A 19,524-nucleotide genomic window follows, 5' to 3' on the forward strand; every position below is an offset into this window, starting at 1 on the left:
GAGCCCGTTATAACGACGATTCTCGACAAACGGATTTCTTAAGGGTGTACTCTCAAATATACAAAGCCAGTACGCGACCGGTTACGCAAGAAACCGGACAGTTTTTTTAAAATTATTTTTTCACATATATTTTTATTTATTAAGTCTCGACTCGTTTGCGAGTGATTTTAGCTTTAACAAACGAAATATATTGTAATAACAATAAATAAAGGAACTAAAAGGAGATGGACATAGAAGCAAAAAAAAAACAACAATAATTAGAATTAACTGACATTTAAGGAAATATAAAATAAACTTAACTCATAATTGTGCTGGACGTGTTGTCCGCGCATAATTTTCTTTTATAATATACATTGGAATTTAGCAAATAAATATTTTTATAAACATTTTTAACTTTTCCCTTTAATAACTATCTTCTTTTTAAACCCGCATATTTATTTCCAAGACAAAATATTTTCTTCAATACAATAACGGTGTTTTGAGCAAAAAATTGTAATTAAGTTAATTGTTACCCGGGTTTAAAGAAAATTAAGCTACAGGATATTGATCCCGCCTTAAGATTTTGAAAAAAAACTTACATTTACACTTTAATTTATATAGATACTTTGTTTCTAAAAAAAAGTTTAAATAATATATTATTATGATTAGTTTCACAGCCTGACAGAACTGACAGTTTTATGAACGGCTTGAAAACGAATTTTAAAAAGGCGATTTTAATATAAATATTTAAAAATAACACATAAATTATATGTGTTTATAGTATGAAGAATCATACAAATAGGAGAATCAAATAAATATTTATATATCTTAAATATAGATTACGGATAACAGAAATCTTTTACTGCAAACGTCATTTCGTATATATTGAAATAGTTTTATGATCTGCAAATTTTAACGTTGCTGGTTTGAAGGTATTTTAAAATATAGTTGTGATTAAAATATATTTGAAAAAAGCAATTGAAGTTAACCAAGAATGAAGTATATCTTGTATATTTTAAGCAATGTTAATATTTAGAAAAGGCTTACAGGTTCGAAGTAAGAATCCAAGTGTTTTATATGATTTATCAGTGATGCTTTCAATGAGTGTAGTATAAATTAGTTTAATTTATTATTAGATTAAAACCAATATTTTTAGCTTTTCCACTTTTTTTATTTGACCAGCGACCGGGTTTCGTCGTTACCGACATCATCAGACTGGCTAAAAATAAGCTAAAAATATTGGTTTTAATCTAATAATAAATTAAAAATGCAACTGTGTGTCAGTGGATAATATAAATCTATTATAAATTAGTTTACTATCAAGAAGGATGCTTAGATCGCAAACCGTTTGTACAGACTTGATGTTACTGTTTTTGAGATTATATGTGTAATCAATCGTGTTGACCTTTCTATTAAATGATATTTTCATACATTTATCACAATTTAGAGATAACATATTGATTTTACAGTACTCAGACAGTCTCGAGAGGTCTTCTTTTTCATTTAAATGTGAGTTCTTGGCACCATCAATGGTTGAGTTAAGAAGGCTTTTTATTTGGCTAAAGTGCATGTATAAGATCCGAAATTCGAGTGGTGTTTTTGTCAATCGTGGGTAAAATGTCGAACGTTACACGCAATCACTTAAACCAGTCCATGACAGATCGTAACCGCTGTAAATACCCAGACTTTCATATCGTTCTTCATCAATGTTGAGATGTCAATATAAAGTATGTAGTTGTATAATTTGATCGCCATATCTATTATATTTAATGCACAGTACATTTACAACATTTTGAATGTGTCCAAATACTTGTTCACAAAATTTGGATTATCTCCAATTACAGGAGTTATTTTCATTTAACTTTTTTGTTGTTTACATCTCATCAAAGATGAAGAAGAATATGGAAGTCTGGGCATTTACGGGGCTGACGACCGTCATAAGCTGGTTTAAGTGATCACTTTACAAACGTGTAACATTTACCAATTCTACCCATTTTTGTCAATAATGGGTAGAATCGGTGAATGTTACGCGTACATTTAGTTATTTATTATAGTTACAAAAAATATTACAATTTAATTCATTTGCCAGACATGTCTACTTTTATGATATCTTAATACTAGTTAAGTCTTTAATAAGTCTATAATATAAGTCTGCGTAATCGGAGGGCATGTATGACTAGATGTATGGATGTGAAGGAGGCGAGGAGTGTATGTCAGGACAGAAGAGTGTGGCGATCCATCCTCTCTGCCTACCCCTGCGGGGAAACGGCGTGATGGTAGTAGTAGTAGTAGTAGTTAATACTAGTTACGCGATTCCTCTCCAAAAAAGAGACTAAGCTCTTGTGCTTGCAGAGGGAAGTATTATTCAAGGAGTATTTCTATTCAATTTGGTACTCCTCTAGCACTGAGTGAGACGTCATTATTTCCGCCATAACTTGAGTTGAAATTTATATAACATTTGAAATTAAGGATCTCTTTATTCATCCACGAGAGAGTTTAATCCAAATTACTCGTCTGCCATTTGAGTTTCTCCAGTCGTGCGTCTAATGTCTTATAACCATCCAATATCGAAGCGGGGCAGGCACAGGATGGCGCAAAATAAATCACCCTATGCGAATATGTTATATTTTTTTGCAAATGACGTCGTACGTCAATCACATTTGACATACGACAATTTGAGTGTGTCCAAATACTTGTTCAAAAAATCTGGATTATCTCCAATTACAGGAGTTATTTTCATATTATTTTTTGACATCTCATCAAAGATGAAGAAGAATATGGAAGTCTGTAATTTATTTACACGTGTGTAAAGTGATCACTTGAACCAGCCTATGACGGTCGTCAGCCCCGTAAATGCCCAGACATCCATATTCTTCTTCATCTTTGCTGAGATGTCAAAAAAGAACACATTTGACATTATTGAACTGTAATATTTTTTGTTTAATTTCCAAGAATTTAAGGAGTGTGGTTGTCAATCATGGGTAGAATTTGTGATTTTTACACGTGTGTAAAGTGATCACTTAAATCAGCCTACGACGTCGTAAATGCCTAGGCTTCCGTATTCTTCCTCATCTATGTTGAGATGTCAAAAAATAATTCCGATAGGGTGATTCATTTTGCGCCACCCTGTAGTCAGGTAGGTACATACATAGATAGATATCGCGCGATTCCAGTAAGTATTGCCTTCAAACTCCCGGGAGGCGACAGCGCTATACGCGGAAGCGACTGACAACCGAACTGGAAGCAAACGTCGGATATTAAGTTTATACCTTGGAAACGTCACTTTATAATCTATTGTATAAGCACGGAGTTGGCAAAAGAAGAATGAAAGTGGACTGAATGCAGTCGAAATGCGATTTCTCAATGCGGCTAAATAACGTATAGGTACCTACATATAGCGTATAAATTTTTGCAAGGTGGTATAAGGAAAGAATGCGACGCTGAGGATATGAGCATTATGATAAAATTAAGAAAGGTGTGTTGAGATGGTTTGGGCATGTGGAACGAATGAGTGAAGAGAGAACACTTAAAAAAATTATGAAAATAATGTAGTTTGAAATAAAAGCAAAGCGCAAAGGAAGACCGAGGAAAACTTGGCATGATCAAGTATTTCAAATGTTTAGTCGTGGTCAGGTTAAGAGTCGGAATAACCGGGGGGGAGGTATGTATAAGGAAATGCATGAATGTGGATGAGGCGAAGATTGTCTTAGACAGATTCGTAAAGCGTTTTTTTTTCTCTCTGCCTAAGCGACGCGATGTTTAGCTATCATACCATATATTACATATCATTTGTTTTTCCTATTTCCTGCTCTAATTCAAACGGATGTGCATGGCACAGAACGGCAAATGGAAGTCTTGGACATTTACAGGGCTTATGATCTGTCGTTAGCCGATTTAAGGGTTCATTTACACATTTGAGTAACGATTACGATTCTGCTCACAGTTGAGCATATACGTCATGAACCACTTGAATTTTAGAACTTGTATATATTCATGAATCAAGCGTCCGTTCGATGTGAGTCGAATACGACATCTAGCGAGATGTTTTCGAATTAATAACATATACTAAGAGGTGAATAATATATAAACATTAAAATAATCTTTTAATTTATTGATTCGGCAGTCACTTCGTAATAATATCTATGCATTTTTAATTCAAGTTTTACTTTCTAAATACTCTTTTTCCATTTTGTCACGTTTTTCGATGCATTCCGCATCATGCGGTGTTTGAAAATGACGCGAACTGCAACGAAAACGGGTCACAACAGATTTTAAGAAATAGTGGAATTTACTGGTATTTTTTTTAAATATTTTCTCATTTGTTTATTTTAAATATGCTTCTTACCTTATATTTTCTCATTTATTTCTTTTCAATATGCTACTTGAGCCTATTTATTATACCTGTTTATTGTTTTTTTTAAATATTTTGTTACTTTATTATTTGTGTTCCAGTCTTGTTAACCTTAATCCCATGTCCCAAAATGAGAAATAGAAATTACTCATCGGGAATATTATATGGATATATGCTTTATGTATGTTATATGTTTTTAAATAAATAAATACTAAGTAAAAGTCAAATTCCGCCTCTGTAGTGTAATGGTCAGCACGCTCGGCTACCGTTCTGGAGGTCCCGGGTACGATTCCCAGGGGGGGTCAAATAAATATAAGTGATTTTTTCACTGTAATATTTATTCAATATTACCCTGGACTGGTACCTGTAGCGGAGGGCTGATCACCTTTCCTTCGTGTGTAAAACGATCAAGATAACACTGTGTTCAAATGAATCAGTGCCCTATGCACCATTGAGATGCGGATAAGGGTTTTATTATAATTAAAAGTTAAATTAAAAATAAAATAATCTTGATATATTATATTCTATCACTGTCGTTATGACTCCATTGTTCAAAAACAGCTCGGATTGGAGATACGATAGAGTAGAAGGTTTAATAATTCACAGTTGAATAGGCCTCGCGAGTTTATTGGTAAAATTTCCGCGTCTGGATACATTCGCAAATTTAATGGAAGATATTATTAAAACAGATTTCATTATAAGATTATTTACATATACAAACCAACGTTGAAGACGATGTCTTTGGAACGGAAATTATTTTTCGTTTTCTTAGAGCTAGATACGAGATACAAGTTAGTAATTAAAACATTCTAATTTGAATCCGGACATTGTAAAGATAATTTATCTGCGAGATTGTTGAAATAAATATAATTTCGTATAACGTAATTTTGTATTTAAATCATCCGAAAAGTAAAATCAAAATGTCATAAGAACGTGATGATAACATTCTGGGCTTACTTACTCCCTATATTATTTTTTGACATCTCATCAAAGACGAAGAAGAATATGGAAGTCTTGGCATTTACGGGGTTGAAGACTGTCATAGGGTGGTTTACGTGATCACTTTGCACACGTGTAACATTCACCAATTCTATCCTTCATTGACAACCACACTACTCAAATTCTTGGAAGTTCTATATATATATGAACCAATTTCGAAAGGTTGTTCTTAAATCACTAGAACTTCACTAGAGACATCTATTGGTAAGATAAAAATAAGCTTTTTACTGAGCAGAAACTCTTATTAGTATGTGAGGTCCAAATCCTGGATTATAATCTTCTTCTTCTTCTTTTTCCACGTTCGCTCCCTAGGTGGAGCATATGGCCAACACGAGTCGTCTCCAAGTCACTCTGTCACGCGCCATCTCCTTGGCTTCCTCCCAGGTCAGTCCGGCGTCTCGAAGTTCCGCTGAGTATAGTCGGTGAATGGTCGTCAGCGGCCTTCCGGGGCGCCGGAATCCTCGGGGTTGGAAGAAGAGACATGAGGGGTTGATGCCCTCAGGTGGCATTCTAAGGACATGTCCCAACCATGTCCATCTTCTTCTCTTCAGGACTTCCAGTATGAGGGGCTGTTGAGTTCTTCTCCTCACATCGTCATTCCTGACGAAGTCATACCACTTTATACCCAGTATTCGCCTCAGGCATCTATTTTCAAAACTTGCTAGTTTCTTGCTTTGAGCTTTGGTGAGGTGCCACGACTCACATCCATACAGCAACACTGTTAGGATGCAGGCGTTAAAGAGACGACACTTGGTTTTTGTCGAGTAAAGCAGTGAGTCCCAGACATTGCGCATTTTATTGAATATAGCTCCTGCCATTCCGAGCCGTACATTCAGTTCCTTCTGGACACTACCATCCTCCACCATGAGTGTTCCAAGGTATCTGAAGGTGTCGACTCGAACGAGCGCTCGTCCCTCACAAGTAAGATGTTGATCTCGGTCCGGACAGGCTGAGTTGCACATGACATTGGTCTTTTTGGCGTTCACTCTTAGGCCTAACCGAGCGGAGTTTATTTGGAGGGAGTCAATTATATCTTGCAGGGCTCCGATCGATGTATCTATTAGAACTGCATCGTCCGCATATTCTAAATCGCATATTCTAAATCGCATAATTTCTGAGCAGGACTCACTGCAATTCCTCGATCCGGTGGAATTGACATTCGTAGGATGAAGTCAAACATGGATTATAATCACATGCCAGAAAATATCATTTTCATTTTTATTATTTTAGCTTGATGAATGAAAATGATATTTTCTGGCGTTTCTCATGTGTGTGATTATAATCCACGATTCGGACCTCACATACCAATAAAAGGGTTTCTGCTCAGTAAAAAGCTTCTTTCCATCTCACCAATAGATGTCTCTAGTGAAGTTCTAGTGATTCAAAAACAATGTTTCAAGTTTGGTTCATATGTATAGAACATTCAAGAATTTGAGTAGCGTGGTTGTCAAGAATTTGAGTAGCGTGGTTGTCAATAATGAGTAAAATTCGTGAATGTTAGACGTATATAAAGTGATCACTTAAACCAGCCAATGACGGTCGTCAGCCCCGTAAATGCCCAGACTATTCTTCTTCATCTTTGATGAGATGTTAAAAAATAATACGGAGAATATGGATATTCGGAGATCATGGATATTCGGCCATGTCATCCATGATTGAAAGACTGACAATAGATGAGACACAATTAAAATTAAAGAATTGTAAATTATGCCCTGGGCACGGGAGTACCCAGTGAGGACACATTATTTCAAATTTAAATAAGAAATATGCGTACATGAAATATTTAAATAAAAATATATTTATACACACAGTATATTGCATCACTAGCTAGTAGGTTAAACTAAACGGATAAACTAACTTCATGTGTACAAAAATCACTTCATAGTTTCAGAGGAGCAAAAAGTTTTACAGAAAATTCCACTTAAACAACGTTAAACAACTTTTCCAATTGGATTATTGTCCCGCTGAAACATTGCGAAACTTAACGGACCGGGCTATTTAATCTGTGCTGAGAACTTGAGAACTATTATTTACCCCACGGGCCATTTAGTCTTAATGTAGGTACCTAGTCCACGATACCAGTGAGCTGCAAATAATGTCGATCTGAGCCTGCGTTACATTTACTTTTGAGTTTAAAGGTAAATAAATTATACCATAACATTTTGGATGTGTCCAAATCTATGATTGTTGAAGTGTCAAAATGTAATAATAGCTCCTAGGTGGACATACCTAGATTTGTGAACAAGGATTTGGTCACACACGCAAACAATTCCAACAAAACTATAAATAAAATAATTAAAAGATAACTTTGTTTTTAAATCACTATAAATATTTTATTATAACTTAAAGACTAGACCGATTGATACTAATTTTTAGTATTAATCAGTCTTGATAAAGAAGCGGTTAGTTTCGAAACCGGTAGATATTATAATTAAGTTATAATAAAATATTTATAGTCATTTTATTAAAACAAAGTTATATTTTAATTATCAAATGGAAAATCACATGATATTTAAATTATTGAAAAAAAAATAATGCCTATTATAATTGAAAAAAAATAATACAAAGAAAAAATACTATTATTTCATTGGTTAAGTACAAACAATAAACATTGAGTGTAAGTCCCTTTCCATGAGCTTAATTTTGGAGAGGCACAGCGTAACTAGTATGTATAAGATGTGAGTTAAGTAGAAATGTTTTGTAAATGAATTAAATTGTAATATTTTTTTAATTTATAAATATTTTTTTATTATAATTTAATTATATAGATTAAAAAATAAAAAAATCGGAAAATAAGTGATCCAAATATTAATTTAAACTTGATTGAATTTCGAAATCATATACATTTGGAATGGATACAATTACTATTAAATAGTATACGCAAATTCAGTGTCACAAATATTTTTTTCAAACTCAACTAATACCGATTGCCGAATCGTCAAATAGAAATGAATTCACGTTCAGTTAATCCGAAATAATCCGGGTCATTGCAACTAGTGAATAATTCGCTGTGGAAATGCAGGCGGATCGAGGGTGCATAAATTTAACCGTACAATTCCGTTAGTTCCCCGGCCAATTAAGAGTAACCCAATTCCAAGTCCTGCAGTTACTGCAGACAATCTAAGATTGGACCAAGGCCAAACTGTCAACCAAAATATACAACCTCCCCGAGATCGGAGGGTTGTTCAAAGTCTAGCAAACCCTAATGGTCCGGGCCGGGAGTAATTTGGAAATTCAGCAGTTTCGTACTAGTTTGCTGAATTGCGGGATTCATATCCAAGTTACGAAACTAGATGTTTATTACTTTGTCTATCATATGAAACGAGCTGAGATCAATCCATTTGAGTTGGTCTTATACATGGGTGGCCAACATTTTCAGTAGCCGGGCCAGATTTTAGAAATGAGATTTCCTACCGGGCCGTAAAAAAATTATTTATTATTCAAAGTATTTTTATAAGATATTTTTATATTTATATATCTTATCTTGATCTTAATATTTTGGTGGTTTTGTATACACTAAGGAAAAAATGTGTGATTTTCTCCGCGGGCCGTGGGTTGGCCACCCTTGGTCTAATAGGTACGTGGGACGGCAAAGTATGGCTCGGGAGCCTCATGCGGCTCTTTGACCTTTTAGGCGCAGCTCCGGCACAAATATCCGCGGAAAAGCTCTTCGACTCTATGTATGCACGACCTTATTAATGGCAAACTAAGAAATTGTCTTATTTACAAGAACCTGGAAACGTGCTAAAAATAACGACATACAATACTGACGTGATTAAACTTTCACAGAAGATGTGAGGATATTATTTGCAATAAGTAGTGTTCTTATTTAATCTAATATTCAAAAGAATTTTTATCGATGAATAAAATCCTTGACAACATTTTGAACGTGTTTGAAATACTTCTTCATAAATATGGGTTTTCTTGGGAGTTATTTTAAACATCTCAACAAAGAAGAAGAAAAATATGGAAGTCTGGGTATTTACAGGGCTTATACCCTGTTATACGCTTGTTAAGTGATCACTTCACACATGTGCAACATTCACCATTCTACCCATGATTGGCAACCACACTACTCAAATTACCCACACTAGATTACCCATCCTGTTTCCAATATAAAGTAAAATAAAACATATTCCTTTTAGATAGAAGAAACAAAAATTCACTTATTGATCTATAAACCTCGTATATATAATAAGAAGGTAAAAAATAAGTGCGATTCCCATATAAAAAAAGGGTCATATATTTACAACATTTTGAGTGTGTCCAAATACTGGATTATTTCCATTTAGAAGTTATTTTTTACATAATTTTTGCCATCTCAACATACATGAAGAAGAATATGGAGTCTGGGGTTTTACACGCTTACGACCGTCATAGGCTGGTTAAACCAGACTATGACGGTAAAGAGCCCGGTAAATTCCCAGACTTCCTTATTTTTCTTCATCTATGTTGAGATGTCAAAAATTACGAACTCGTATATTTTTTCCAGCACATAATAATAATTGCATTAGGGGAAACAACTGACAGTTGGCACGCGTTATCAAGAAGGACCATGAGGAAGTCCTTCCAGCCATTCGTGCACACACACCTTCATGCATAACACCAGGTGATGATTGGTAAACTATCGTGTATGTTGGATGCACTCACCGAAGCTCTGGCTGACCCAGATGCCGAGCATGTCGACCTGCAGCAGGCGGTGGTAGGCGCCCGCGCCGCGGCTCGTGTTCATGAAGAGGTGGTAGAGGAAGCTGCCGCACCAGGGCGCCAGCGCGCCGGCCAGGTGGCACCACGCCAGGAACGGCGAGCCGGCGCCCTCCTCCCACGGCAGCAGCTTGGGCACCACCGCGATTATGTAGATGATGGGCAGCCCTGCAACAACACGCCAATCAGATACTATTCCATTGGTATTAATTGAAAGCTGTCCCACCCAATGCCCAGATCTGATACAGAAGCATCTAGGCTTCCTGACAGATCTGCTCTTGCTAAGGAATTTAAAAAAAAGTAAGTTGCAAAATTTATTGAAAATGTGAAACAATATAAAATTGTATCCCGATTTTACGGTAAATTTACATTTAAAAGCTTTCAATATACCTGTCACTGTCAATCTAAATAAATACAGGTTTGTAAATCCGTCATCAAATTTTCTAAAAGTACCTCGGTGCTTAGGCAGTGAAAGGGATTAGTATTTAGTTCAATTAGTCAGCTAGATCCGACTCCGACCCGACGCTGGCCGGTACGCAGACGCCCACAACCCCGAGCAGCACAGCAGGCAGACACGGCACAGTGCAAAGACATTTACAGAGAATGGTCAGTCATCGCATTTCCACTCAGCCATTATGCATCGACACTCTATTTCGGATCCCTTTCACTGGTACTGCATCGACTTTGTGCTGGGTTGTGAGTTAGGGCAGCTTGGGCACCACCGAGATCATTTAGATGATGGGCAGCCCTTCAATAACACGCCAATCAGATACTGTGCGAAAAGGGTTGCCAGCTTCCAAGAACGTATGATATGATAGAGATAAGATATAACAGAGTAGTGTAGGTACTGGTCACGTGTGGACTGTGTAAGTTTTCTTCCTAATGAAACGTGGTTGGACAACTTTAAGGGTAGCCCAATTTATATTGATTACAGTGCCACCTCGCTAATCCGAACGCTCCGTAATCCGAAACGCGCTGTAATCCGAATAATGTTGCGGATCTGATGACGACGAGCAAAATCCTCGTAAAACCGTACAACATAACCATCAACTGGGCTGAAGAAGTCGTCCAGAACACTAAGGAATTAATTGGTGGTTTCAAAATGAATGCGAATTTTTTATTATAATTTCATCAATTGATTCGGCAGTTCAATTGTCACTTTGCGGTGAATGATGCGGAATGCATCGAAACACGTGTCACAATAGATTTTAAGAAATAGTGGTATTAACTAAGTTAAACTGATTTATTAAAAATTATGGTTTGAAAATATGATGTTAGGTTAGGTTAATCAATTTTATTATTTATTAATATTATTTTATTATGTTATTTTGGCTTCAAAATATGATGTTAGGTAAATTGTTATTTTCCACTTAATTTTTAAATTTTCATTACACGTATCGGTTGAGTAGAGATTTTTTTAGATAACTAACCATCACGTGCTTCCCCGCAAGGGTAGCCAACGGGAATAGGCAGAGAGAATAGAACGCCACACTAATCTATCTTCGCGAACAATCTTTGCCTCTTCCATATTCATATATCTACTCGTACATACTCAAAGGATAATATAGTATCAAAATATACGTCTTCTATATAATTTAAAAATATTTAAAAAATATATTTTATTCATTTTCCTTAAACGTTATCTATATTTAAACTTAGAGCAAATTCACATGTCTTTTATAGTTTCAGTAGCTGTCAAATTGACGGCTTAGATCTTTATATTAAAAGTATAAATAACTGAATGGTATTTCAAAGAATAATTTTTTATTTCTTAACCATTTGAGTGTAATCATTATTCATTCAAGTATTGAATACTTAATGGCAGCATTTAAAACAAAGAATGGTAAGTTGAAATAGGGAACCAGGTGTTTATAGTGTTGATCTTTCACCTTTTCCCCTTTTCCCCTTTTCCTCCTGTTCATCTACACTTTTCTTTAGCAAATGGATGAAATTGAGGAAAATAATCATTATAATGACATTCGGGTCAATCCATTATTCCGGAATAATCGATTTAAAATTCTATTTGTAAATCGAGGCATCGGAAAATTCAAAGTTCATAAGTTCAAAAGCGCAATGGTTTGCACCGAGCGTTTATAGGTCAATCGGTCTGTTTTCCAAAAAAAATTATTCCTTTCACAAAAAAACAGAACCGAGACGAATATAAGACATTTCATGCTTTTCTTTTAAAAATATATGAAGTTATATACTCGTATGTAAAAATTATATAAAATTAATTCGCAAATAAAACGGTATTTTGAAATCTATTGCAAAAATAATTGAGAATTTCATTAAGTGATTCGGCAGTCACTTTGTGGTAATATCTATCCATTTTTTAATTAAAGTTTTACTTTGAGAACACCATTATTTAAAAAAAATCTAACGTGCCACGTGTTGCAATGCATTCCGTATACATTACATATAAACGGTGTTTGAAAATGAAGTGGAATGCTTTGAAACACGTGTCACAATAGATTTTTAAAAATAGTGGTACTTACCGAGTAAAACTTGGTAAAACCAGTAAAACAAGTATGGTGTTCGATACATTGAAAATCAATAAAAAATATGTAATTGGATTACATTTCGGGGTCCCAATCCGAACACTTGTACACTGGGGATATTTTATTAAATAAATGTCATGAGTGTAAGAATAAATGTAAAAATAATGTGAAATGGCACGATCAAGTATGTCAAATACTCGAAAACGGACAGGTTAGGAACCGGAATAATCGGCGTGTATGTATGACGAGATGCATGAATGTGAAATAATGGGTGAAGAATTTTTGCAAAGACAGAGTGGTGTGGCCTTCTACTCTCTCTTCCTACCCCTAGGGAGAAGCGGCGTGATGGTTAGTTAGTTATTTATATGTAAAAAAACATCTCCTACACATGTATAGATCGGGTAAAATTAAACAAAAAATACAGAAAAACACACGCTTTACCAATACAAAAATGTCAACTGTATTCCAGACTAAAAATGTCACATACACACTCGTATATCTATCACCCAAACTGTTTAATGTTGCACTATTTTTTTAAAAATAAAATGAGTAGAAAATAATTACAATTTTAATAAACAAGTTAAAAAGTAACTGTTCTTGATATGACACACGAGAAGTGTTTTGTTTGTCAACGCACCAAAATTATGACAGCCGAATTACATATTATTGTTGTAATGTTTCTTTTGTCCGCCTCCGTAGTGTAATGGTCAGCACGCTCGGCTACCGTTCTGGAGGTCCCGGGTTCGATTCCCAAGGGGGGTAAAATAAATACAAGTGATTTTTTTCACGGTAATATTTATTCAATATTACCCTGGACTGGTACCTGAAGCGGAGGGCTGATCACCTTTCCTTCATGTGTAAACGATCAAGATAACACTGCGTTTATATGATGCAGTGCCCTATGCACCATTGGGTGCGGATAAGGGTTTTATCATTATTTATCAATGTTTCGTTTGTTGAAGTATTCTATGTATAATATCGCTCACTCCTTTCAACAACGTCATATATCAAAAATCGTTAATTTTCAGTTGTGTATGTTTTCGGAATACTCAGAAAAATTACTATATCCAAGCAAAAGCGGCATTTTTTAAACTTAATATTTAACTGCAGGGCAGAAAGTGTTGTTCTAGCATTTTGAAGAAAACGATTTGTTTAATTATTTTTTAAAATAAATAGCCATCATATAATAAAAATGAAGCTCTCTTGAGTTAGTATTCTCCGAAAATGACGATATTAACAAAGTGTTTCAAATTTCCGTAATAAGGAAATGATTAGCGGACCTTTAAAAAAATGTACGTAAGCATTTACAAATGTTTAAAATAAAATCCCTATCGTTGTATGATCCGCATAATAAAATTTTAACTACCCTATCAAGTTCTCGGGTGGATCTATCGAAGAAAACTAAATTACCCCATTTTATTGCGCGTATAAATTCTCTTTATGACTCGGCCTATAAAATGAATATAATTGTTCCCGTCATTGGCCAGTCAGTTTTGTACACATTTGTTTTAATATATTTACGCCCCTCCTTAAAATGGTTTATGCACAGCTATATAGTTGTCCATAGACGATAAGGATTGAATGACTTTTTTATGTGGTGCCCGACAATATAAATCCTACTGCCAGCGAGTGTCGAAAACAGCGTCTTTTTTATAAATCGATTGGCATTTTGTTTTTTTCTGCTCTTAAGGCCTAACATACGATGAATAGCAACTTAATTTTCTTTAAACCCAGGTAATTGAATGTTTGTAAATTTGACGTAATTTATTATTTTGTTTGAAATTATGGTTTTGTATTGAAAATATAAGTTAATTTTCGAAATAAATTTATTTATTTAAACTTCATGTACAGAAAATAAAAAGTACATTGGCGGGCTTATTGCTAAAAAGCAATATCTTCCAACCGACCAAAGACGGACTAGTGATATTGATCAAAACGTTTGATACCATATATAGCCGTTTGCAATCAGTGGGCAGATAGTACTTGAACAATTAAAAAAAACATAAATTACAAATTGACATTTAAAAAGAAACATAAATTAACAAAAGACGATAATAAGGAGGGCAAAGGAAGAAGGAATTTAGGGAAGGAGGTAGAGGGAGGAGGTTTGATCGACAGTTAGGATTCTAATGACAGATAGTAATGTCTCAGACGTTTTTAAAAGTAAAAATATAAAGTTTTGAAAAGAAAATAGTTTAACTTAACTTTCTTTTCTTTCTATAACATAATTTTCTTTACACCCAGGTAATTGAATGCTTGTATATTTGACGTAATTTATTATTTTGTTTGAAATACCGTTTTTGTATTGAAAATATAAGTTTGTTTTCAAAATAAATATAAAGTTTTGAAAAGAAAATAGTTTTAGAAAGGTAATAAATATTTGACGTATTTTATTATTTTGTAAGAAATACCGTTTTTATATTAAAAACATCAGTTTTTTTCGAAATAAATATATAGTTTTGAAAAGAAAATGAGTTTTGAGAGGTAAGGAGTTAAAAAAGGATGACACAAATATATTTTTAATATACATGTAAAATGTATTGAGGACGAGGAGAAAATATGATCACCACCCACGGGCAATGAGAATAGAAGACGTAAAAGAAGATATTTATAATCGATTGAAAATGAAATTTTTATGCTATGCTGTTAAAAAACCGAGTTAAATCTTCTTCTTCTTTTGGCTTTTTACCCTTCTACAGTGTTCTAGCCTGGATAATAACTCGACACTGCAGTGTCGAGTTATTTTTTATTAACACTTTTTACATTTCAATTAAAACTATTAGTATTCCTGTTAGTGGGGTTAGTTTAATTAGTAATTTTAGTTTATTTAGTGAGTTATCTTACATTTATCATACACCTTTTTAAATTTATAAAATAAATTAAAAGAAATTTATAAATTGTTTTATATACAAGTTCAAATTAAACCTATGTTAATGAGAAATTGCGAAAAGCATTGACAACTTTCAATTTATTTGGATATCGAAAGTTTGACGAAATTATTATTCAACGTGATTTGAGAAGAGGGCACAGAATAGAGGGTAGAGGGTAGATTGATGACTGAGTCAGAAAACTCTCGGAAAAGTATGTACAAAGTTGGGCACAAAAGAAGATTCAAATAATAAGCACTCAATCTATCTTTTACAATAAATTCATCATAATGATTCGAACAATCATATTCGAATAAAGTTAAGGATGCCAGTGAAAATTATCCAACTTTTGAAATGGGAAAATTTATAGGATTGGGTTTCAAACTTCGCGATGGAGGCGTGTCCGAGATTTAAAAATACCATAGGAATGAGAAAGATTTATGTGACCCTGTTATCAAAGGAAATTTCATTCATCTTCTTACATTGAGATCTTTGGACCATAATATTCCCAGAATACTTTTTTCCGTGGTAAATGTGCAATATATGTGCAATATTAATGTGCAATACTCGTATACATATAAAAATAAAATAATTGTTTTTAATAAAAAAAAGTTCATTAAATAACTCTAAGAAGCATATCAGGCAAGAGTCTTCGAGATTTTTTATTTTATTTTTTATTATTTTTTTTCTTCACTTATTTAAATCACAATTTTTGCATATTTAGAACATTTTTTTGCAGAGACCCACCAAGCCACCTTATGTGTCTTGTCGGTGGAGGATAGAATAAGAAACACTAGGATCAGGGAAATATGCGAGATCGAAGATGAGGGGGGGAAGGCAACGAAGGAGACAATGGTATGCGCATGTGAGGAGAATGGAACCATCCAGATTCCCCCCACATCGCACTGTACGGCCAACCCCATGGTAGACGACTCCCGGGCAGACCACCAAAAGGATGGGTCGATAGCTGGGAATCGAAGTCGCAGGAGGCTAATCCCTAAAGGCCTACACCAAGCAGAAGAAGAAGATTAAATAGCAATTATTGGCGCTTATAACATAATCAGTTGCCAAAATTATGTTTATATAAAGAACGAAAGCATAGAGGAAAATAAATAAAAAAAACCATCAAAATTTAACATATTGTTATTGGAAATTTCATTAATCATAACGAAACTGGGTGCTTTAACATTAGTTTAAAGTATATGGATACAGAGCAATGGAAAATTACTAGAAACATGAGAGTGCGAAAATACAGCGGTTGGGGATTTGCCTGATCCATTTTCTGTACGTACTTTGTGTTTTCGAAATATTTTTTCTTACAAAACTGGTAAGATTTATTAGAATGTGCGTATCGTTTTGTAAGCAAAAATAGTATTTACTATTAGGTAATTTATTATTATAAATTACCTAATAGTAAATACTATATTTAAAAATACATTAATTTTAATGATTTTTTAATACTTATAGTTATTTATGCGGGTGTATTTTTCCATTATATTATGAGAAAACACTTGAGAAATAGAGGATAGCAATTTTAAACGTGGAACGAATGAGTGAGAAAAGAACAGTAAAACAAGTTGATGAGGCGAATGTAGCTGGAGCAGAAAAAGAGTGAAGAAAAATTGGCATCATCAAGAATTTCAAATTATGGAATTCGCCATGTCAGGAGTTGGAATAATGAAAATGGAGTAGTGAAAATGGCGAAGAATGTTTGCAAAAACAGAGTGCTGTGGAGATCTATTCTCTCTGCCTACCCCTGCGGATGCGATGTTATGGTTAGTTAGTTTGCTTAAAAAAACATGTATATAAACAGTTTGAATTTTTAAAAAAAAGTTGTTTTTTTTTTTAAATCTAATATAATTATAAACATATACTTTAAAACAGCTAACGCACAAAAATATAATATTTATTAGATGTTTACCTTTAAGCATATCCCAAGATTATAAGAAATTGATGTCTCCCCCATCGAATATATTTTTAGCGAATCGTTTATACTGGCTAATTGATTGATTGATTGATAAATTTTAAAAATATTTGTTTAAAGCATTATAGAATGTTCATCTGATGAACGATTGAATGATCCGAAGACAGTTATGCGAGACCCGTTCTTAAAATATTCATATATAGATTATTATTTAAGGTTTATGAGAAAAATTCTCGATGGTGTATAAATGATTTTTTGAATGGCTTATATTTTTTATGAATTAATAGATAATGATAACAAATTAAACAACAATAACGTAGAAATATAATTCATACCAAAAGTCATAAACTGCAATATTTTGAAACAATGGAAATTCATAAAAACAAAAATAATAATAAACCCAAAACTAACAATATGACAATGATTAAAGCCTCCCTCCTATTTTCTATGCTCTCACTGAAATAATAAATAATAAATAATTCATAAATAAATAAAAATAAAAATCTGCTCCTACCCCCTCTTCAATATTAAACTTCTCATAGACCCAACTCTAAAATTTATAATATGCTTCACATACGGTGTTTGAAAATGATGCGGAATGCATCGAAACACGTGTCACAATAGATTTTAGAAATAGTAGTATTTATTAAGCAAAACTGAAATTAAAAATACGTTATATTGATTTACTCATCATTAGCATAACATTAAGTTATATCTTTGATGAAGGTTGTAAAGGTTTTCAGGTATTAGGTGTTGTAAACATAAGGTATTAAGAGTTATTCGACGATCGATTTGTGAATGGTATAAACACAACTAAATTTATAGTAAGGTCCTTACAATATATTGCGTATACCCAAATTAACCAGCTGACGGACATACATACATAAAATAGAACCCAATCAGGAATCCAAAATAAATGAACTGTAAAAATATTTTATGAAAAGATATTTCTGTTAGTGATTAGTTATAATTTCTCATTTGTTTCCTTCAAATATGCTTCTTATCTTACGTTTTTTTATATGCCTATTTATTTTATCCGTTTATTAATTTACATTTTATATTCATCCCTGTGTTAGTTTTGATTTTACTTTTTTTTTAACTCTCTTATTTGTGTTTCAGTCTTTTTAACCTTAATATCTCATGTTCCAAAATGAGAAATGGAAATTACTAGTCAATAATATTATATATCGCTCACTCCCTTCAAGAACGTCATAAATAAAAAATCGTCAATTTTCAGTTGTGCATGTTTTCCGAATGCCCAGAAAATGTACTATATCCCAGCAAAAGCTGCATATTTTTAACTTAATATTTACCCGCTATAGGGCAGAAATTGTTGTTTTTGCATTTTGAAGAAAAGGTATTGCTTAATTTTTTTTTGTTGATATTATGAATATTTTTCAAATGGAGAAAAAACCTTCAAGTTTTACCTAAAAAGTTGTTTTGCATAGTAGAAAGTTCAATAAGTGGCTTGATATCTATTTTTAATACACTATATTATATTTTCAAACTTTTAAAACGTTCTCCTGAAAAATCAAGTTTTTTGATTTATGACGTTCTTGAAAGGAGTGAGCGATATATGACTTACCATATGTATGTAATATGTTTTGAAATAAATAATAATAATAAATTGGTTGAATTGATTCACTCGTCATTGTACGTAATACAATGTTATTCCTTTGATTAAAGTTTGCAAAGGTTTTCCTTAACCCAGTTTCACGGTCCAAAGGGAGAGAGTCCATTCTTTGGCGGCGCAGTTGGCCCAGATCCTTTCGGTCTATTATTTTACCAATCGACACCGAGATGGAAGCTTTCAAGGAAAGAAAAAAAACTCGAGCACTCGACAGATTCAATAGTCTATTTCAGGAAGGCCGCCGTTTGTTGTCAAACTTTTGAAAGTGCGATAGGGAGGACGGGGAGGGGGTGGTCTTATTGTATGTAATGGCAGTGGAAGCGTAGGGTAGCAGGAGATGCAGAGGGTAGACTTCAGTCACCACTCGACTGAAGTGGGTCACACTTCTTGCTTTACACGGCCATGTATAGGTAGGTATGTGCTGTTACCGCATAGCTCTACAATTCTAAGCACGAGAACTCAATATCGAGTTGTTTGCTCTAATGAAAATAAAAACTGAAAAATTCTGATGGATTCACTTTCGTGTTCCGAGTTCTCGAGAAACTTTTATCCTGACACAAGACGTGATTAAA

General features: G+C 33.7%; 1 protein-coding gene across 1 annotated transcript in view; it reads right to left on the reverse strand.

Moving 5' to 3' along the window:
- LOC148311431 (progestin and adipoQ receptor family member 4) overlaps positions 1-19,524 on the reverse strand; it is a 94,741-nt gene that overhangs the window by 32,277 nt on the left and 42,940 nt on the right. Inside the window, exon 2 of the mRNA XM_088256728.1 lies at positions 9,980-10,201. Within this exon, the coding sequence (XP_088112854.1) occupies positions 9,980-10,201 (222 nt within the window). The remainder of the gene's footprint in view (positions 1-9,979; positions 10,202-19,524) is intronic.

Source organism: Brachycentrus maculatus, unplaced genomic scaffold, assembly GCF_059751285.1.
Source record: "Brachycentrus maculatus isolate JH-2025_06_01 unplaced genomic scaffold, ASM5975128v1 h1tg000065l, whole genome shotgun sequence".
Taxonomy (NCBI): domain Eukaryota; kingdom Metazoa; phylum Arthropoda; class Insecta; order Trichoptera; family Brachycentridae; genus Brachycentrus; species Brachycentrus maculatus.